Here is a 24,028-nt window from a genome sequence, read left to right on the forward strand (position 1 = left end):
TGAAAAAACACAGGAGAACTTTTAGGAAGTTATGGAATAAAACCTAAAGGGGCATAGAACTATTTTTAAGAAATTCCTAAAGTAGTCAAAGCAGATATCTTCATTTTTTTTGTTAGTCTCCAGGGGGATTTCACTGATTTGATGTTATCGTTTATTTGTTTTCTTTTGTTTTACAAATAAGATTCTATACTACATCTCAATGAGTTGACACCTGAACAACACAGGGAGTCTGGTAAAGGGGTGGTTGTTAGGGACACCAACCCCTCCCTCAACATAGTTGAAAGTCTGAATATAATCTTACAGTCGGCCCTCTTTATGGGTGGTTTGGCATCTGTAAATTCAAGCAGCTTCGGATATTGTGGTACTGTAGCAGTATGTATTGAAAAAAAATCCACGTATAAGTGCACCTACAAAATTCAAACCTATGTTGTTCAAGAGTCAACTGCAGTATATACACTGTTAGTAAGTCAGAACCATCAATTTGCTATATTTAAATACTATGATATACTACACGATAAATAGATAATACTAACATATTAACAGGAATTTTTCTATTCATTTTTTATTCTCAAATATTATGACCCTCTAAGCCATATTATAGGTGCACCCTTGTACTTATTTCAGTTTTGCCACCTAAAAAGACAAGAAAATATTCTTTAAAACAAACACAATATCTGTTTTAATTTCCTCACTGGACTTTCAGGTAACACCAGAAACAAATGCTTAGCATCCCCCCAGAACATGAAGAAAGGAATCATTTCTCCTCTTATTTTTCTGGGAAATTAATCTCTAGTCTCCTAAACTTAACATGAAGTAAAATACAGCAACACTACATCAATACTTAAAGCTTAACTTTTTAGGTGTAAATTGCTATTTCTCCATCCAGTCAACATAAGGACAAGTGCTTGGAGCTTAGGTCAACATAAGAACTGGGACAATTTTTTCCTACCAGTATGAGAAAAAAGAAGCAAAAATCTATAAATGTATTTTCACTGAAATATTCTTAATTTATTACTACAGATCAGAAGTGTTTTCAAACAACAATCAACATAACGCAAATTTTTTTTTCTTCCTTTTCCTGATCCCATAAAACGTTCATGTTCATATATACACTGTGGCTTAAAAACTAAGACTGTCAGTAAAACCAAAAAAAATATAAACATACATACACGTACATATATACAATCTACTTGGTTTAAATTTGTAATTTTACCATGGTTTGAAAGGACATAAAAGGATGTAACAGACTCTGTTTCTTGGGCTTTACACTTTTTCTCACCCAAGTCTAATCTGACTTTAGGGAAGCAATTCTAGGTTAGACTTTCCTAGCTATTTCAAGAGGCCTCTCCAGCATTCAAATGTTCTAGGCACTATTTTGTAGAACATTCCTAAGTTTGATGACGACGACTCTTGGACATGAAAACCAATAGTGACATTTACAAGACCCCAAAATATCCTCAATGCTGACGCAATAGCAACACACTTTAACTCAAACATCAGGATACTATGACTTTTTTCCCAGAGAACTCAGGAGCTTTAATTGCACAACTCCCATTAATCATCTTGAAAATGGCATAACTGAAACTCTACACGTCTAGATAAGTATTATGTAATTCATGAGAGTCGGGTTAGCTGCCTCTGAGGAGGCGGAGAAAGGGAAAAAGGCAACAAATCACACACACATTCTCGTAACCAAAACACCACTCCTTTCTCCAGCAGCTTTTGTCTGTGAGAGATCAGATATACATACAACTGAGACAGCAACAGTTGTTATCAGCACACAATTTCAGCTGATAGTCATCTGAAGAAATCTTAGCCTCCTCAGAGAGGGCCCACAAGGATCTTATATTTAGAGTTGCTTCTGATAGGATGCTGTAAGAAGAAACAGTCTTCACTTTTTCCTCCTGCTCCTAGCCTCCTCTATGCCACAGAGTCCCACAATAGTGTGTGGCCATCTATGAAGTGCTATAAAGGGTTTAGCTGGCACCTACTGTCTGTCACTATTCCACAGTCTTCCTGGGCTCCAAAGATGGGTCTGGCCAGCATCGCTGAGCCAAACCAGAGTCTCCATGACCTTGTGAAAGCCCAGTGACATTTGCTAGGTGCCAGTATCATTAAACAGTCCAACATTTGTTGGCTGCTTTTTTATGGCATCATAAAGTTGGAAATGCCAGATCACTATGTTTCTATTATTTTTTCAATCGCTTCATTATTTTTGCGGTACAGCAACTGCCAGACTTCTAAACTGTTTGTAGCAGAAACAATTCTGAAGTTTTATGGCATCCAAATCAGACACTCTTCAATCTTGGCTAATAATTAAAAGCACGAACATTTACATAATAAAATTTAGAGCTCTATTTGTAGCGCATGCCTTTCAATTGAGAAATACAAAATGTTTTACAAATAGTACCCGATTCATCATCCTACCATGATTAGGTGGATTACAGCATGGTTGTCTCTATTATATTTCTAGGGCTTTCCTGAGGGTAAAAAAGAGGTAAACTTCTTGAGTCAAACACACATAATTTTTTCCTTAACAATCCCTTGGAAGATTTGTTTAAGCAGTTCTTTATAGACCTATTTGAGAGTTCCTAGTGCACTGATAAAGCAAAAGCTCTCCATCTTTAAATACCTTTTCAAATGGGAAGGAGAGAGGTTCTCACTCAAGGACACATAACTAAACACAGACAGTCTAACTATAAAGTTAGTGCCCTTCACCATTACATTAGAGGTATGTATTTGTACCAATGACCACTTGATCACTGTTCCATGTGCCTGCTTTTCTAAACATTGCTCACACTAAAAACATATATGACTTTATCCAGAATAGGTCAGAACCAATGAAAGCTTCAACCCCCTTGAATTCTGCAAAAGGAAAAGATGTTTTGCAATATAAGAAACTAATTTTATCTTTACAGTTAAATTTATTTTTAATTGAAGAATAATTGCTCTACAATATTGTGTTGGTTTCTGCCAAACATCAACGTGAATCAGCCAATGGTATACCTATGTCTAAGCAACTAAATTTTGAGAAGACTACTCTAATAGTATTTCCAACGTGTCATGGAAAAAAAATTAAGATTCTCTTATAAATTTCACTTTCTCTGAAAACTAAAAAGAAAACAACTGTACACCAAAAAATTAAACTCTTGCTTCACATCATCCATTTCAACAAGAGTCCCAGTGAGGCAAGAGGTTCTTAGACTTTCTATGGATTCCACTAACTTGGCCTCTGTGATTTAGACAGATCACATGTAAAGAAAAGGTGATTTTATATAAGAAAACAGGATCCATTGTATATATGTGTGTGCATATATTAAAAGTGAAAAATAAAGCTAGGTAATAATACAAAGAGGTTTTAAGGGGTAAGATTTTCATCCAGCAATTTAAAGAAACTAAAGGAAATCAAAGAGGTAAAAATTTTGGTGAAGTCAGTTGGAGAACACACCATTACTTTGTATTTATATGAAGGATTTATTTGTTTTATTCTAGATCCTATATGCCCACAAATATAGGAAAGCAAACCTTGTTTTTACATCTCTAAAATGATAACATTTATTTTTAGTTACGATAAACCTTAAATTATAAAAAACCTCTGGGATTCCCTAACTGAAAACAATCGTCACTAGCTTCCTGACCTCATAGATTCGGCCTCAAGTCCAGCCATTAAATGCTACTGCTTCACATAAACAATGACAGAGCATGAAGCAAAAGTGAGGTGACAAAGGCCCTCATTACTGCTGACCACTGTCTCCTTCAGGCAGATCAACTTTGCACTTGAACAAAATGTGCTCAATGCCACTGCCTCAGTCCCTGTGGGGAAAGCACTCCACCCACCCCCGCTTCTCCCCGCCCAACATCCCCATGACAATTTGCTAAAATTGTGCACAGCCATCCGCTCTCCCTCAGACTTCAGTCTGCATCGAGGAGCAAGACAATTGGCTCCTGGGCCCAGAATACGTCTCTATTGGATGCTGACTGCGGTAGCACAGGCAGCAGGATGAAAAAAAAAGCTCTTGAGGTAAAAAAGCAGTATTACAACACAGGTTATCTGAGCCTCTCTCCTCCTCTGCCCCCACCCCCACCCCTAGAGACTTTCACTGGCTTTCTCTGGCAGGTTTCCAAACATTTAAAAGAGTAACCATCAACAAAAGTTACTTAAAAATTATTGCTGGGAATAAAACAGGAAAGTCACTGAATTTAGAGAAATCATTCGTTATATTTCTACTATCCTCGAATAGCTCTCTGGAAAATGATCCATTGTAACAATACATACATAAATAAAAAAGATGCCTATGAACTATGGAACTCTTTCAGAACATCTGTAAGATGAGTTTCTAAGGCAGAAGGGTACTGAAGTCGTGACTTAAACTTCAGCATTTGAAAAGCTTAATCATTACAAGGTGCTTGTTCTAAACAGCAATCAGAAGCTGCGGAGATATTCTGAAGTGCTTATTTAAGATGAAAAGTACGGAGATGTTGAGCCTCACGGGAATGCCAGCCATGGCAACACTGTTTTATAATAAGCCAGAATGTGAACGTAAGAGGGAAAAGCACAGGCGGCTGTCACATGATGTTTTTCTCCTGCTATCACATCATCAACATTTAGGCCGAAAGCCCAGATCTTCTAAACACCGGGCTTGGGTGCATTAAGTGAGTAAAGCAACGTTATCTGTGAATCTGACACTGTCCACCTCTGGCTACAGCAGGCGGTTGTTAGTAGATATAGTCATTTCACGTTTCTTGGCACTTTGCACATGTCTGTCTTCCTCCCAAGAGGGTCATAGGGCTTTACTGTGAATTAATTACATGTCTTCCTCCCATGCTGACTGCCTCCAGGAGGGGGCTGTGCCTCAGCCTGTGCCCCCAGCCCAGTCCAGGTCAACACACCCAAGAAATGTTTGCCAAGTGAATCAGTCCTGACTTTATTTCAGAATATAAAGTATTCTGTCCAGAGTAGAGAAATATAGTATGATATCACTTACACGTGGAAGCTAAAAAAAATACAAGATACAAATGAACTTATTTACAAAACAGAAACAGACTAACAGACTTAGAGAAGGAACTTCTAGTTATCAGAGGGGAAGGATGGGGAAGGAATAGTTAGGGAGATTGGGATAGATATGTACTCATTGCTATATTTTAAATGGATAACCAACAAGGACCCACTATAAATAGCACAACTCTGTTCAATATTATGTAACCTAAATGGGAAAAGAATTTGAAAAACAACAGATACATGTGTGTAGAACTGAATCAGTTTGCTGTACATCTGAAACTAACACAACATTGCTAATCAACTATAAATAAGTTTACATTAAAAAATCCTTCAGATACAAAAAAAGAAAGGAAAAACAAACAAACAAAAACAAAAACAAAAGAAATTAACACTCTAAATCAATCCATGAAGAAAAAAGTGAAAATGTTAGTCACTCAGTTGTGTCTGACTCTTTGCGACCCTATGGACCATACAGCCTGCCAGGCTCCTCTGTCCATGGGATTTCCCAGGCAAGAATACTGGAGAGGGTAGCCATTCCCTTCTCCAGGGTATCTTCCCAATGCAGGATCAAACCTGGGTCTCCTGCATAGAAGGCAGATTCTTTAACATCTGAGCTATCAGGGAAGCCCATACTTCAGCTAATATATATATATAAATATATATATATATTTATATATATAAATCTTCTTTCAATAAAGTAGTTCTCAAAAACATTCCTTCTGCATCTTCACCCAAACTTCTACATCTTCACCCAGTCAACTCACACCCTATGGCTCTGTTTTCTCTCAATTCTATTCTCCTTTCCCCCTCATCTCATTTGCTCCATTTTCTAGTAACTTATTATTAATACAATACCATCATCCAAACACAAGTCTGTACTTTGCTCCGACCCAAAGAAACAATATGGCCCTTTGTCGGACTTCTCTGCGCCTTTAGTGTGAAAGCTCCTCCTCTGCAGGCCTTGGGGATCTGCACACAGAAACCATCCCAGGAACCATCCCAGGATGTGATGTAAAAGAGCAGTAGAGCCCCAGGCTCAAATGATCACGTGAACTGGAATCACAAGGCTGTTGGTTCTAAAGCCAACAGTATTATTAGCAGTAAGACTGAGTAAATTACTCAACCTCACTCTACTTAAACTTCCTCTTTTATAAAACAAGAATACCATCCTAGGGATGATGTGATAAATAAGAGCATGTTATAACAGCCTCTGATTAGGCGCTGGTACTCGGTGACCAGACAGCCCTGAGTCCCTTTCCCACACCCAGCACATTCTTCACATCCCTGGAATCGTGCAACCCCCAATTCCCCTCACACATGCTTGAAAGCATTCCTTCTCCTTTTCCTTCAACCTCTGTTTTGACAGAGTCCTTCAGCTCACGGTCAAGTTAGAATCTCTTTGAATGAACTAACTCCCACAAGCCTCCAGTGGCTTAGGATGGCAAATGTTCAGTCCAGGGGGGGGACAAAACCACTTCTTTAGGAGCCAGGCAGCCCTGGCTTCAGTGCAGCTCTGTCAGCCACCAACGCTGGCCTCAGGTAGGTGCTCGCCTCCAAGCCTGCACAGTGCCTTCATTTGTGAAACTGCATCCAAGGAACTTTACTCCCGAGTAGCTGTGAGAAAGCTTCCCCCATGCCCAAGGACAAATCAACCAATGCTCATTTCTCTGACCATCAAGGAAACTATTTTAACAGGGATTGATAAAAACATGGAATCATTTTCTAGGTTCAATCTGATGATGAGAGATGACCCTTTTCAAATGTCCCTTTCCGTGGACGTTTTCTCTTTCCTTTTCCCTTCCTTCCTCCTCACCACTTTCTTGTCAGGTAGGATAAACTCACAGTGGTGAATTCAGCACCTGTCAAATTGTATCACAGGTAATTTTTACAAGTCTGTCTATCCCTCGAGATTAAGAAGTTGTTAAAGACAGGCTGAAATCTAATCATTTTCAGTACGTTTGCAGAATGAATAAGCAATTTAGGAGACAAGAAGGACATTTTGGTGTCCAAATCACCACACTACTGAGACACCACTGTTTAAGTTTTAAGCCAGTGGTCCTTAATCATGGTGTGCATGCGTGCTAGGTAGCTTCAGTCGTATTTGACTCTTTATGACACTGTGGACCACAGTCCGCCAGGCTCCCCTGTCCGTGGGGCTCTCCAGACAAGAATACTGGAGTTGGTTGCCATGCCCTCCTCCAGGAGATCTTCTCAACCTAGAGATCTAACCTTCATCTCTATGTCTCCTGAATTGGCAGGCAGGTTCTTTACCACTAGCAACATCTGGAAAGCCCTTAATCATGACAAATTAAAAATTCCTATACCCAGCCTCCATCCCCAGAAATTCTGATTTAATTGATTTTGGCTGGGTCCCAGGAAAGCTCTCAGACAGTTCTAATGGCTGCTACTCTGAGGACCATTGGTGAACCTCTATCTACTAATACACATTCTCATTTACACATCCATCACAACCCTTTCCACAGGTCTTTTAAAACCAGTGTTTGCCAACGACTCCAAGATAACAGCTAATGTTATCTGCCTGTTAACTGATACTTGTGTTCCTACACTGTCTCCTCACAGCTCCTCTCCTAGACAGTGGGAGAAAGGGTGTTCAGGGCAAGGGTAGACACAAAAAGAGCCACTGCCTGGTGTTCCCTTGGGCATATCATCTTGGGCATACGTGCAGGCAAAAGAGAAAGCACAATGGAACAACTGATTCATTGTCTCCTATCTAACCTGAAAAATAAGCTAGAAGATAGGAAATGAATGGATGAGGCAAAAAAGTAAAATAAGTGGCCTTGCCTAAAATATGCTTCATACCAAGCCTTAATATCTTCTAGAAAAACTAATTTATTTATCGATCCACCATTTATCTACTTGGTGAAACCACTCATGTACTGAGTGCTGCAGGGCACAGGAGACAAAAAATGAATCAGACACACAGTCTACTCAGGGAAATAAAGCAGGCACATAAAAAGTGCGAATATACAGAAAGAAGACAAAAAGCATCGTAACAGGCATTCAGATGAAGAGTTCTTATAATTTCAAGGAAAACGAGAAAGATTTCACTTAGAAAAGTCAGATAATAGCTTTGAACAAGAGAGAGAATTTTATACATGACAAGTTAGAAAAGATATTCAGGTAGAGGGAATAGCACAATTGAAGCATCAGTAACAAGTAATAAATCTGTAATAAGAGTCACGGGAAATAAAGTTTGCAAAGTGAGTCCAGCTTGGGGACCCTTTTAAAAACTGAGTTAAAGATTGTCTACTTCCTCCTACAGGCTAGAGAGAGTCTCTGAAGGGGACCAAGGATGACGTTGGCAAAACTGTGTTTCATGAATTCATCAGACAGGAGCTAAGGCGGCCTGATATGGCTGAGAGCCTAGGGAAAGAAGACCAAATTAAGTAATTATTTTAATAGTCCAGACAAGAGCTAACACAGACCTACCCATTCTCCAGATCATCATCCCGTCTTTTCCACAGTCCCCCACCCCACACCATCCTAATGCACACTCATTCTCTCTCCCTCCTCCTCTCTCTCCCAGCCATATCAAACTAAACTGCATTTAGTCCCTTGGGCAAGATGCTACCTTGTCCACGTAGATCCAGTTATTCAAATACTTCACCCTCCCCTCATCTTTCCTGTTTGGCCTGGCTGATTTCTAGTCAGTTAGACTCCAGTTAAATGTCACCACCTCCAGGAAGTTCTTTAAACTTCAAGTCTTTGTTTAATGCTCTTCCAGTTGGCTCCAGAGCATTCATTACACTTTATCATTATCACTTGGCAGTTGCCCTTATCTTTCACTAGACCAGGAATGAGGGTAGAAACCACAACTGTCTATTTTTCAGCTGTACTCCCAAAACAAGAACATCTAGGATAGTGATGGGCTCATAATAGGAATTAACTCACTGAATGAGCAAAGAAATACAGGAGTATCATAAAGTAGAATATATATTAAATAATATACATGTGTGCTTAATTGCTCCATCATGTTTGACTCTCTTGAGACCCCATGGACTGTAGCCCACAAGCCTTCTCTGTTCATGGGATTTTCTAGGCAAGAATGCTGGAACAGGTTGCCATTTCCTTCTCCAGGGGATTTTCCTGACCTAGGGACTGAACTCCGGAGAAGGCAATGGCACCCCACTCCAGTACTCTTGCCTGGAAAATCCCATGGATGGAGGAGCCTGGTGGGCTACAGTCCATGGGGTCGCTAAGAGTCGGACAGGACTGAGTGACTTCACTTTCACTTTTCACTTTCATGCATTGGAGAAGGAAATGGCAAGCCACTCCAGCGTTCTTGCTTGGAGAATCCCAGGGACGGGGGAGCCTGGTGGGCTGCCGTCTATGGGGTCGCACAGAGTCGGACGCGACTGAAGCGACTTAGCAGCAGTAGCAGCAGCAGGGATTGAACCCACGTCTCCTACATTGGCATGTGGATTCTTTACCACTGAACTGCCTGGGAAACCCAATATATGCATGATACATATATCTATACACACACATATACTGGACATGTAATATACATACATATATGTTAAGCGTATGTCTAAATTCTAAAACACACCTAGAACAGTGCTTTTTCAAAATCTATTAATGTTTTGAAAATGTATTTATTGATTAGCTGCCACATTAGGCATGATTATTTTCCAATTTCTTGCTACTTAGTAGCAAGTTTCAGATTCAATCATTAGGCCATTACTTTATTTCATGGCTTCCTTCATTCCCAGATAGAAACTAGACTCCATACTACAGTCACATCAGAAAAGAGTAAATAATAATCGAAATCAGAATTACTCAGATTGGAAAATAAGTGTCAAGAAGTTAGGTATGCTCAGTCACTCAGCTGTGTCCTACTCTTTGCAACCCCATGGACTGTAGCCTACCAGGCTCCTCTGTCCATGGAATTCTCCAGGCAATAATACTGAGTGGGATGCCATTTCTTTCTCCAGGGGATCTTCCCAATCCAGGGATCGAACCCATGTCTCCTGCATTGGCAGGTGGATTCTTTACCACTGCAACACCTGGTAGGCCCAATAGCCTAGCTTGGCAAAGATTTTGAGGCATTCATTGCTCATGGGATTACTAATAAAATGAAACAAAAAATGTGGGTTTTTCCCACAACTGTTTTAACAGTTGTTAGAATAGCAAAAAAAAAAAAAGCAGCTGATAATCAAATGGACTGATTACACAAACAAAAAGTAACTCCTTCTAAAATCAGTACTCTATGTTATAAGCTGCCAGAGTTTTGCTAAAGCATATTGGCTTATGTGGGGTGGGGGACAGGTGCCCCAGACTCCACAGAAGTGAGTCAATGACGTTACCAGACCACATGGAACACACAGCAGGAAAAGATTTACAATGTATTAGTCAATGAGTTTATTTTAGGGAAGATTAAATAGAGAACTATGTAAGGACCAAGAAATACTTTAAATAGATTCAAGCAAAAGTTTATAAGTTATCAGTAGCCTTAGTGTTTATGCCTAAAACATGTTATCAATCATGAGTCTGAGCATTGCTCAGAATGTCAAGGTTCTTATCTCCAAGATTTTCTGAAGTGAAGAAACTTTCAGATGACATCATTCATTTTGAACAGTCTTGCCAACCACGACTTATTGTAGCTTTACTTTCTGTTATTTCTCCTTGTTATTTCCAGTAATAGTCAAAACCATGTTATACCTTCTGTGTTTTTCTTTAACATTTAATTGTTATGGGTCCACTATGTAAAAGCATTTCTTAATTTAACTGCTCACACAAATGTACAGATGGTTCATCGTTCATTAAAATAAGCAGGTAATCCCCAAACTTTCTTTCTGAGAACTTTAACCTACATCTTTCTTTTATCTCCTTGCCTATCAAAAAAGAAAAGAAAAGGTGGAGTGGGACCAACTATAGATCATAATACAAAGTAGGTGTCAGAAAACAAATAATGAATACTATGAAGTGTCCTGTTATACCAAGGGGGACCAAGTGCAAAGGAAAAAAAAGATCAGGAGCGAACCACTTTTTGGGAGCAGTTCAATCAACTCACAATGACCCCAGGAGTAGCGGGCATTAATTCCATTAGTCTGATGTGGAAATTAAAGTCCACCGAAGTTTCATGACTTGCCCAAGATCACAGAAAGAGCAAATAAAATGTAAATCCAGGTCTGCTACCAAGTCTAAGGATTATGTCCTTTATAGCAGACTTGGCTTCTCAGGAATCCAAAAAGCCACGAGGTTCTGCTAAGTAAAACAGCAGCAAGCAATGCCACCCAAATGGGAACTTCAGGCCATTATAAAGACAGTAGATTAAAAAAAAAAAAAAGACAGTAGATAAACTAACCTGGCTGGTATTGAAGGCTTTGTTCAGGAGAGGTAAAGTGAGAGAGTTAAGGCAAAGTTAAGTGGAAATAACAAAGTTAAGTGGAAGTAACTTAACAAAGTTAAGTGGAAGCCTGGTTAAGAAATCTACAAAAAAGCCAAGATAACCCATCCACCAAGTACCTTTGCTGAGACCCGACTGAATTTCAGGAAGACCCTGCATAGTGAAAATGGCCTATGTCATAAGGATATAGAAAGACTGCACTCATTAAGTCCAAGTGGTGACTGCTGGGTACATGGGTTTGTAACAACACAAGACAAAACATTTGCACTAAACTGTTCAAGTGGGCTAGAACATCAAGTTAGGACACAAATGTGAAAGACTGCTGCTGCTGCTGCTAAGTCTCGTCAGTCGTGTCCGACTCTGTGCGACCCTACAGACGGCAGCCCACCAGGCTCCGCCATCCCTGGGATTCTCCAGGCAAGAACACTGGAGTGGGTTGCCATTTCCTTCTCCAATGCATGAAAGTGAAAAGGGAAAGCGAAGTCGCTCAGTCGTGTCCGACTCTCCGCGACCCCATGGACTGCAGCCCACCAGGCTCTTCCTTCCATGGGATTTTCCAGGCAAGAGTACTGGAGTGGGGTTAGGGTACAAGAGTACTGGAGTAGGGTGCCATTGCCTTCTCCGATGTGAAAGACAGTGCAGACCAAAGTGGCGAAGAATAGAAACTGGACTTAAATGATCATCAAGACTATTATTTGATAGTCGAGTTCAAAATAATTTATATTACCCTATGAAGAAATGAAACTGTACCAAGTCACTCTATTAACCCTGAAGAAATAAGAAGTCTGCTTTGCAGCCTTAGATTTATGAAAATAAAACATTTCTCACAAAATAAAAACTATGACTTATCCACTTTTTTTTTTCTTTTTACAAATTATGAACGTAAGAGTTAAATACCAGGTAAGGAAATTTAATGAATGATGAAGGGAAGAAAGTTTGCCATTTATTGTCTATGCTCTTACAAACAGGGCAGTGGGCATAACCAACTCAACTAAAGCCCTCCCAGAGCCAGGCTCCATCTGTTTATTCTCTTCACAGCACTAGTCATACCTGCAATCCTCTTGCTTATTTATGTGTTTCCTTATTCACTGACAAACAACGCTAGGGATACAAGATCCATGAGGGCAGGGCCTTGCTTCCCTGAGCCTGGAGTGAGTCAGAGTGCTGAATAAAGGAAAGACTAGATCTCCCATAGTCCTCCCCACAATTCTATGATGGGAGTACTGGAATCTCCACCTCCACCTATTTCATGCTGATGAGGATTCAGAGATCCTGTGATATTAAATAAGTTGTACAAAGTCACAGAACAATTAAAGCAACAGAGACTCATCTGCCTGATTCATATGTACTATATAAACATATTTGGCCAGCTATGTTTAGAACTAAGACAATATCAAGTTCAAATTTAAATAGTCAGTGGTATTTAAAATGAAGCAGTGAAAAAAACAATCTTTAGAGGACTCTTTTCACTGGATGTAAGTACAAACAGATTTCTTCTAACTGTCACCACAGTATGTATTTAGTTACACTATGGATTTCACACAAATTAATATGACATTTTGCAAATCATAAACAAAGCTGTTTCTGTTGACCTTTGGGAAAAGCTCAATTTTGCTCCAAAGTATTTGTGTTACCACTACAAAGGTCTCAGTGGTTCTCACTTTGGAGAAAATTATGAAGAAAATCTAGCTGATAATCTTGGTTTTTAAAAGCTGTAGGTTCATCTTCTAAACACATGTAGGATGAACTGAATGTCAGTGTTAAAAATAGATTCACGCTAAATTGGTTACTCTCAATAACTGTTAGAAAAGCTCTATAAATTAGACACCATTTTCCATTGAAATTCTTAGAAAAATTATTTAAAATAATTTCATACCTCCTATTATAAGGGATAATACCCATAAAGGCTAAGAAATGACTCTTTTAAGAAAAGAGCTATATTTAATATTCAAATTCACTGTGCCAATGACTGCACATACATTGGAAAGGAAACTATATCCACAATTTTGCTAATATACTATTTTTATAGTATTAATAAATACACATTGGGTGTCTATTAACCTATCATACCAGATGACACAGGATAGAAGAAAGATAAAATGTAATTCTAATTAGTAAAAAGAATTGGATGGAGGAGAAATGAGTGGAAGCTAATTTCAAGGCAAGCATCCTTAAGAGAGATATAAAGTTGGGCTAAAAGGGTTGAAGGACATTCTCTCAACCCTGATAGGATTCATGCTCTACCTCCCCATTCATTCTCTTGAGAAGGTAAGTCATCAGTAGCTTTCTTACCTACTAGTTCACTAGGATTCCAGAGACTTCTAGCTCACTGCCACCATTCTGTGGCAGTTAGAATCTCAGAAAATGAAAGGGCTTACAACTACTATGCCCATTAAAAGTACGGTGAGTTGCCTCCGTATTATGTTTCGGTCATTGTAAGCAGCACTGCTGTGGATACTGACACACAACCTGAATGTCCAACAAGAGATGAATGGATAAAGAAGACGTGTGAATACACATGATGCATAAACAATGCAATATTACTTGGCCATAAAAAAGAATGAGATAATGCTGTTTGCAGCAACAAGGATGGACCTAGAGCTGATCATACTACGTAAAGTCAAAGAAAAATAACATATGATATCACTTCTATGTGGAGTCTAAAAAAAGTGATACAAATGAACTTCTTTATGAAACAGACTCGCAGATGTAGAAAACAAACATGGTTACCAAACGAGGAGGGGTGAAGGACTAAATCAGAAACTTGGGATTAACAGATACACACTACTATAAATGAAATAAACAACAAGATCTTCCTGTTACAACACAGGGAACTATATTCAATATCTTGCAATAATCTATAATGGTAAATTATAGAAAAAGAATACATATATATATACATATATATGTATGTGTGTATATATATATATAAAACTGAATCACTCTGCTATATACCGGAAGCAGTGTATATCAACTATAATTTGAAAAAAATAAAAAAGGAAACGGGCAACAGAACAGCACTCTGGAATCTGGAATCAGTTCTGGATATCAAAAACTCCTCTAGGATAGATAAGATTGTAGCCACAAAATAATTTGTGATTCTAAGCTGCATAACAGATTTAAAAGCCACGCAAGGGCCATAAGCACCTTCTATGTGAATTCTAGCGGGAATGCATGTTGCTCCCTTCTCAGACCTCAGAGGTACGCAGGCACAAGTGGAAAAGGGATTTGAGGGAGCGATGACCTAAGACGGGGAGATGGCCGAGTAAGTGTTAGGTGGGAAGGACAGGAATGTTTATATAGAGGAGTTATATTATCTTCTTGCAGCATCTAAGCAAGTGATGCAAATTCCTTTTAGGAGGGAGGTATCATTAAAGAGATAAGACAGGACCAGTCTAGAACTTAGGACCTAAGGAAATAAATTATATACCGCATTAACATGCTAGAAAATTCAAAAGACCATCTGTGAAGGCGTGTTTCCTGTTAAAAACAGAAAAAAGGGGGCTTTGGGATTTTCTACTCAGACGAATTTCAGGAATATTTTTGCATCTTTTAAGAAGTTTCCCTTACTTTATCGCAAAAAAAGTGAGAGTAGCTCCCTTTCAGAAGAACGTGACTGTATTGCAGAGCACTAAAGTATTCTGAAAGGCTACTTTTATAATGTATGTTCTTTCTTCATGTGTATTTTTCCCACCCTGAGATGACAGCTCACCCAATTAAGGCTATTATATAACTGTGCCCCAAATAGAAGGGAATCAGTTAAGAAGAAATACTAAAAAAAGATATATTATTCAAAAATTAAAGATTAACACTTCAAATGTTTTTTATTTCTTGTTGCTACTTAACAAAAACAGAAATTCTGGGGCAGTTGTTTATTCAAAGAGGCAGAAGTAGGAGAAGTATGCCAATTTTCAAAAGCATTCCATTCATTTTTGGAGTTTTGAAATAGCACACGAAATGTAAATATGTACAAAAGGCTCAATTTGTTGAACTCTGTCCCCATTAACACCACTGCATTGGGTCTCATATCAATTTTAGCTCTCAGAAAGATGCTCTGAAATTTTTAACAGAAGCATTACGGAGCAATAAGAAGTGAATTACATATTCATATGAATACAGTATCATTCAAGTATTTTAAAAATTTAAGGCCTATCTTTAGGAACCTCTTGTTGATATCTCTGTTTATGTTGCATCATATGAAGAAAAAAGAAGTCTTTATGCCAGGACTGGCTAGTTATAAATCTCAACTGCCTCTCCATAATATAAATTTCCCTTTCCAAAATGACAAGACTTAATGATGTTTCCTATACTTATAACCCATGTTCAATAGAAGAAACTCAAAAATAGTTTGCGATTCATTCAAATGACAGAAGCATAAGAGAATGCCAATACTTTATTACAAATTCCTTGAAAACTCAGCCTTTCCCACCAAAGTAAAATTGGAAAGCATTCCTAAGAATGTTTAAATGGGCTTCCCTGTGACTTGGAGTAGGAGGGGGAGAGACACACAGATAGGCATGCCTGAGGCAAATGTGTTACTTCTCACTGCTACCAATTTGGATGTCAGCACTTCAGTAATCAAATCTGATTTTTTCATCTCTCACATACATTCTGTTTTTCATCTTGAATTATGCCAAGGTGTTTGGTATAGGAAGCAGCACTGCAATAATGCCTGGCATATGTTTAGCAAAATGCTGTGCAAACAAAACCACTGCAGGCAGAAAGTAGACACACCAAGGATAAGGAAATATACAAAATTAAGCCCCCGAATATGGTCAGCTTTCCTCCCCCAAAAGTCTTCTGGAGTTGTAAGAGGCATTTGGCTTCCCCATGTGATTTTCAGGCAAATTGTATGAACCAAGTTTGCAAATCCTAATGATAAGGTCAGAAGAAGGAAGGTGTACAGGTATAAGAAACTGGAAGAAAAAATGGAAATGTGGGACAGTCAGGAATGTGAAGGGCAATGTCAGAAATCTGTGAAGGGTAGCTGAAGCAGTTACATAACACATCTCCTCCTAGCTGTGAAGACTTCACACTTCAAACTTGGGGCTGTCATTATCCATTCTAGGAAAGGTTTAAATTTCTCTAAGAAAGATCACCTTTATGTATAATATTACATGGTGAAGTTCCTTTAAAAATGATAAAGGAGACAGACAGTGTTTCAAAGTGGGAGTGGGCCTCAGTTCATTGTTTTGTTAAGGAGAGCCATTCTACAAAGTGCTCTGCCTCTCCAGACTGCAGGACAAGACCATTCTTGTCTGTGTCCTATAGACATACCTTCCCAAATCAAGTATCCCAGTATTCATGTTCCTGCTACTTGGGGGTACTTCTCCACTACAAGAAAGAAGGTATGGCATTTTATTTCCAAAAACGTGATCTCAAACTGATTAACATTTGTGTGTTTGAGTGTGTCTAGAAAGAGAGATACATACAAGAGAAGTGAAGATATATATATATACACACACACACACACACTCACATATATATATATGGGTATGTGTATATCCAGGGAGACCCATATCCACATATACAAAACAGCATATATGGAGATTAAAATCCCTTTCAAGATCTATGAAATACTTCAAGTGAACTTGGAAGGATTGAATAAAAGTAAATTAGTCTCTAAACAACAACAAAAGTGTTAGTCGTTTAGTTGTGTCCAACTCTTTGTGACCACAGGGACTGTAGCCCGCCAGCCTCCTCTGTCCGTGGAATTCTCCAGGCAAAAACATTGGAGTAGGTAGCCATTTCCTTCTCCAGGGGATCTTCCCGACCCAGGAATTCCAGCTCTAACTTTCAACTGGTAGGTCCTAGAACCAGAATCATTGGCGTTTTCCCAGAAAATTCTGTGTCTCCTCTGTCCTACCATTTCCCATAGAGTATCTAGTTATATATCTTCAAAGTCATAAACCCTGGACTGGCTGCAAGTAGGCAGACATAAGAACTGAACTGCAAATCAGAAGCACTCGTGACCAAGGCAGATGCTCTTAGTACAGGAATTGAAAGGCAACAGAAGAATATTCCTTCATTCAATTATGAGACTGGGACTTTTGGAATTAAAAGAGCTGAAGATCTGAAAATGATAACTAATCTTTGTTAGATTTCTTCCACTTTAAAAATTCTATTTGTACATCCCTGATAAGAAAAGACCTTTGATACTTCAAAGCACAACTGTGTCCTCTAGACCACTGTAAGTCCCCAAACATACAAATGCCCCACTTCATCAGAACCACTCTGTATGTGAAGTCAACAGGGACATACTGAGGTGGGTAGCCGATTGGGTATCCTCTCCAGCTGAGGCACCAAGCCCACTTAGGGCACAGTGACTTACAGTTCCTCCCAAGCATGAACACCAACAATTACATGTCATCAATCTTTGGGACTATTCCCAAATACTTAAACACTATAAGAATATATAGGGTCTACTGAAATCCAGTTGGCCCATAAAACAGTGTTCAAGGCATGTGGTTCAAAGAACTTGGCATCATACAGGGAACTGTAGGCCACCTAATATCTATTTTTCTGTTTATGGAATGGCCTTGGTAGCTGATTTATCACTCTTTATATAAATTAATAATACCCTTTTCTTAGGTTACTAGAGACAAATGTGATACAGTCAAATCTATCCACAAAGCATGTATGTGTATATTTACACACATATTGTCACCCTGCTTATTTAATTTATATGCAGAGTACATCATGAGAAATGCTGGGCTGGAAGAAGCACAAGCTGGAATCAAGATTGCCGGGAGAAATATCAATAACCTCAGATATGCAGATGATACCACCCTTATGGCAGAAAGTGAGGAGGAACTAAAAAGCCTCTTGATGAAAGTGAAAGAGGAGAGGGAAAAAGTTGGCTTAAAGCTCAACATTCGGAAAACAAAGATCATGGCATCCGGTCCCATCACTTCATGGCAAATAGATAGGGAAACAGTGGAAATGGTGGCTGACTTTATTTTTCTGGGCTCCAAAATCACTGCAGATGGTGATTGCAGCCATGAAATTAAAAGACGCTTACTCCTTGGAAGGAAAGTTGTGACCAACCTAGACAGCATAGTAAAGAGCAGAGACGTTACTTTGTCAACAAAGGTCCGTCTAGTCAAGGCTACGGGTTTTCTAGTGGTCATATATGGATGTGGGAGTTGGACTATAAAGAAAGCTGAGCGCCGAAGGATTGATGCTTTTGAACTGTGGTGTTGAAGAAGACTCTTGAGAGTCTCTTGGACTACAAGGAGATCCAACCAGTCCATTCTAAAGGAGATCAGTCCTGGGTGTTCATTGGAAGGAATGATGTTGAAGGTAAAACTCCAATACTTTGGCCACCTGATGTGAAGAGCTGACTCATTTGAAAAGACCCTGATGCTGGGAAAGATTAATGGCAGGAGGAGAAGGGGACAACAGAGGATGAGATGGTTGGATGGCATCACCAACTCAATGGACTTGAGTTTGGGTGGACTCTGGGAGTTGGTGATGGACAGGGAGGCCTGGCGTGCTGCAGTTCGGACACAACTGAGCGACTGAACTGAACTGACTATACATAAAGACAGATAGCAAACATTCCTAATTTGTTTCCTATATAAATGTAATTTACATTACATTATGAGAATCATAACGCTCAGGGAACATATGGAGATAAGAAGGGCAGACTGGCACTTTAACAAGATAAGGTTGAACCATTCAGACATAAATGCTTTCTGAGACTTCTGAAGAAAAGAACAAAGTCATTTGTTAACCAAAAATGCAATAAGAACAAATTAAAGAGACAAAGATCGTACACGAGAAAGGAACACTTTCACAGAAAATCTGCAATAGTGGAGAATAATTAAAAAGAATGACTAAACATATTTTAGTTCTTAACTATATGAAGTCACAGCTTTGAAGGAGGAGATACACAGTATCATTTACTCTTTACAAATTTTAATATTTAGAAGACAAATTTAATATTGTGAGTCTTCAGTGTAGACAAGTTCTCTCTTTCCAAGGATTTGCTTTTGCTAGCTTTCGTTTAATAACAGTTTTCACAGTCAACACCAACTGCACTGGCGTCTTGAGCTTGGTGCAGGGTTATGCTACTGCAGTGATATAAAAATAGCAAAGCCAGAAAAAAATACACAGCAGACTAGAATAGCCTTAAAAATTGAAGCTTTTGGATAAATCTCCCTGAAATAATTATAATAGATACAGCACCTGATCCTTTGCAATAAAATAGTTCTTCCTTTATCATATAATATTAAAATTACCTTAGGGATTCATATTTCTTTCTCTCTAGACCTATCAACTATTCAAGTTATACTGGGTCTCGGAAGAGTTCAAAATCCAAGCTGCATTGGCCTGCTGTGTCTGTTTACTTAATCTATTTTTATAACACTGCAGTAGTCGAATCCAACTTAGCAAATACCTGGTTCAAAATTCTGTACCACATTGATTCGAGAGATAAAATTTATGAGAAGCAAGCTGCAAACTATGTTTGTTTCTAATAAATCAATCTACTCCATACTATTAAAGTCAAGGCCATAAGGAACCACAGATACACAGTTTTAAAAGTTTGAAACTAGCCCAAAAGGATTTAAATATTTTTTTTCAAACTTTGTTTGTTCAGTCAGGTAAGATAGCTGACTACTTCAGCCATGTGAAATAACTCAAGTTGCTAGTCTTAGTTTGTAAGCCTGCGTGTCTGTATCAATCCTTGGCAGGTTTTTTGACACACAACGGAGTGTTGAGATAAATGTTATTATCTCTACAGCAACCTATTATGCAAGTATTGTTGCTGCTATTTAGTCACTAAGTCATGTCCAACTCTCTGCAACCCTATGGACTGTAGCCCGCCAGACTCCTCTGTCCATGGGATGTTCCAGGCAAGAATACTGGAGTGGGTTGTCATTTCCTTCTCCAGGGAATCTTCCCGACCCAGGGCTTGAACCCGTGTTTCCTGCATGGCAGACAGATTCTTTACCACTGAGCCACCAGGGAAGCTCACATATATTATAGCTAAATCATTTAATAAAATAAATCTTGACCATGAGCATCTTCAATGCCAAAGAACAATGCCAAATCTAACTTTTATTTTGTGAAGCACTTTCAACAATTCAATGTACCCTAGAAAAATAAGCTTGAGAGTACTGACAGAATGGGATTTGCCAATTAAAAGTTGTTGCCATAGAAACAGGATTTAATATGTTCTATGAAAAAAAATGAACATGTTATGCTTTCTCTTCAGTCATTTCCATTTGAACATAAAATGTGAAAAACACAATTATGGAGAAGAATGTAGCTCCCTAAGGGAGCACCAAATGCATTCTCTTGTTCGTGAAAAAATAAAAGTTCTTTTTCTTAAGCAAAAATGAACACATACTCTGTTTTCCTGAGTTTTTCATAGGTTATTTGACTAATATATCATTTTAGTGTGCAGGATGATTTTTTTCCCCCCCAAGAACAGAGCTTCCCCGCCCCGCCTCCCGACAAGTACTCTGCTAGATTTATATTTTCTGAAAGTCTTCAAACACTGTGCTCTTTGAAACATAACTTTAAAAATATCTTTTGAACTACTCAAGGGGAAGATCATTACAAAGGATCCTTTGACATTCTAAACACTCTAAATACCACATGTTAAAAAGTATTTTAAGTACATCATTGAATGTTCCTGACTGTTTACTCAGGGGATTAATATGGGTTAGACTCCAGCCAGATGACCATAACCAGCCACAGGATATAAAATAGTGAACTACTCTATCACTTTTATTACTGTTTTACTAACATAGTCCATGACAAGAATTCAGGACGTAGTGCTATTAGTCTTCAGGTGGTGACCCACAAGATAAATATTAATGTTTTGTAGAAATTCTATCATGCAGTTCCCAGATGTATGCATTTCAATATCACTCTAAAAAGCAAGTGCCATTTAAAATTTGTCTTTTTTCCAAAGGATCAGTCTATCATGATGTGACTTGATTCATTATAAATAAAATGAAATCATCCTATGACTGATGAAAATTTTGAAGTATAATATATATTCCTTCATTAGTTGAGGGTAGAATGATCTTTATGTGGAAAAGACATTGAATAGACTATTTAATTAATGCATTAATACTATTTACCATTGATTATCCAGAATTAGTATGATTTAATACCATGGAAACTGATGAAGATTTTAATTGAGTATAATTAAGATGAAAGAGTATTTGTTAAGAAAGAGGAGGGTATTTTAATTATGAAAGACCTGAACTAAAACATTAAAAAGTACATGAGAAGGACTTCCCTGGAGGTCCAATGCTTAAGACCTGGCGTTTCAAATCCTGGTCAGGGAGCTAGATCCCACATGCCATGAGGTTCAGCCAAGAAAATTTAAAAAAGAAAAAGAGAAAAATACATGAGAGTACTAGCCCTCTCAATTCCTTTCTTCCTCCCCTATGGGCATTCTCTCTGCCCTCAAAGGGAACTAGAGGATGTCTTAACTTATTTAAGGCAACAACATTTTTTAAAGAACTTAATCTAAGAAAGGTCTAAATACAAGAAGGAGATACATTCTTGGGGAAAAAAAAGCATGTATATATAAATTTACTACAATTCATTTTTAAAAAACCTTAAGCTGTTGGTCTTCCAAATTGCAACACAAATGCAGATCACATCTCAAAACTCTATATTGTTACCAAATAGAGTTCTCTTTCTGAGATTTCTACCAGAGATGTACAACCCCTCTTGCTTTACATGAAGTATAAATAATCCTGAATATTACACCATTGTTATTTGATCTTCTTTTCAGGCCTGAACAGTAGATAATAATTATCTAAATAAGTTCAAAGAGGACATGTCCAGTAAAGAGTCAAATCTGTAAGATAAACAGCTAGTCAACTGAGGACAACAGCCTATCTAATGGTTCAAAGTTTAGAATTACAAACTCCTGACAGCATTGGTTTATACAATTAGACATTTCCAAAGCAAGGCAAAAGAATGTTTGATCAAGCAAGAATGTCTTTGCAGATTTAGATTTCAAGTTTGAAAACAAAAAGTTGGAAAGCAAGTATCATAACAAACTCCTCACCTGCCAGTGAATATTGCAAGTGACCTGCTTCAGTGCCTTTCTGCTTTGGTTTAGCAACTAGCACTGTATCAGGCTTGCCTGAGAGGATGTTACATTACCATGACTGAAATCTATTGTTTGGTTTCTATTTCTAAAATATGTTGTTTAGGGAGTAATGACATGACATTTTAAGGTTTTTCAAATTGACAGTGAAGTGTTATTCTTTTTAATGTAACTTTAAAAATCAATTTGAATTTAGTTTGGATTCTTTTCAGACTGTACCTTTCATTTTTTCTATTTTTCTATAATTCTGTAGCAAGACAAAAATCCAGCATCCTTGGGAATAAAGGATTATTTTATACACAAAAAAGACTGTTTTACAAGTTTTTAAAACGCCCTAAAAATGGATAAAAAGTGTCATGATTGGTACAGAGTCTCCTCCAAGAAATACTTCTTCCAGGCAGACTTTGCTATAGCCTACAGCCTTCCCCACCCGCTCCCAAAAGTTACTTTTTTAGAATTAAACATTATAAACTTCTGTTGTACACTAGGCATATGAGGCCTGTAATCATTCGAATACAAATTATTTAAATTTTATATTTTAAAAACTAACATGAAAACATTCATCACTTTGTTACCAAAATAACCGAAATGTTAGTAACTGTGTTACTGAAATAATTTAAATAACAGGTTAATCTAAATATGTAATAAATCTAATAAACAGTAAACCTCAAACTCCCTTAAGTCCCTGGATTTTACTCAGAGGCTAGACATCTGCTGAATGCCCAATACACATAAAAGGAATCTGAGGTGAGTGAAGGTGACATGACTAATTGTCTTGGTCACAGGTTAAAGGTACAGTCTCCAAATTCATCATTTCTGTTACGTGTTATTTCTCCAACATGACAGCAACATAGTTTTCGAGGCAAACTGACCTGGAAATATACCACAACACATCTACATTCTGAGAAGTGTTCATCTCTTGGCTTCAGTGTCAATACAATGCAAAAGAGCCCAGAGGATTCCTCTAAAAACCACCTGAGGGTGCTCGCTTGGGAATTAGCTCCAAGGCAGCTATTCCACAGGGATAACAAACCTTTGTTGATCTTGTGACAATGGCTCCTTTACACCAGCTCTTCTCATCTAATTCAATGTATTCTCTATTCATGAAACAGTATTTCTCTATAGCCAGAGTTTTCAGATCTTTTTGCTATTTTCAGAATATTTTCTGGCTCTGTACAGGGCATATAAACAACTCTTCAGCTGTGGAGGGTCAGAGACACCCCTGTATGCTATGGACTCACTCTCCAGGAAACTGCACATGTAGAATTAACAAAAACTGTTAGGGCCTTTGAATACCCCCATTCAAACTGTGAACTCCTTCAGGAGTTCTGTGAACTCTCTAAGACTTTTCGGTTTAAGGTAGAAGTCCAAGCTCCACTGTCGCAGTAGCTGTTACAGATGACAAAAAACAGGACTCACCTAAGGATCCAAAAGCAAGTCCATTTGCACAAAATCATTCTCTGCAAGCAGTCTAATTGTGAGGTTTTAAATGGGTAATAAGAGGAGACGTTAAGAGAAATTGGGGTAGAAACTTCTATCAAACAAACAAACAAACAAACAAAAACGCTGATACTAC

General features: G+C 38.2%; 1 protein-coding gene across 48 annotated transcripts in view; it reads right to left on the reverse strand.

Moving 5' to 3' along the window:
- Window positions 1-24,028, reverse strand: part of MBNL1 (muscleblind like splicing regulator 1) — a 222,460-nt gene that overhangs the window by 49,680 nt on the left and 148,752 nt on the right. The window contains exon 1 of one of the 48 annotated variants that reach the window (XM_059887010.1): window positions 5,855-5,874. The exons of the other annotated variants lie outside the window; for them this stretch is intronic. Coding sequence (XP_059742993.1) covers window positions 5,855-5,860 — 6 coding nt within the window. The 5' untranslated portion in view covers window positions 5,861-5,874. Of the gene's footprint in view, window positions 1-5,854; window positions 5,875-24,028 lie in introns of those variants that run through there. 48 annotated transcript variants of the gene reach the window in all.

This window comes from Bos taurus, chromosome 1 (genome assembly GCF_002263795.3).
Source record: "Bos taurus isolate L1 Dominette 01449 registration number 42190680 breed Hereford chromosome 1, ARS-UCD2.0, whole genome shotgun sequence".
Classification (NCBI taxonomy): Eukaryota; Metazoa; Chordata; class Mammalia; order Artiodactyla; family Bovidae; genus Bos; species Bos taurus.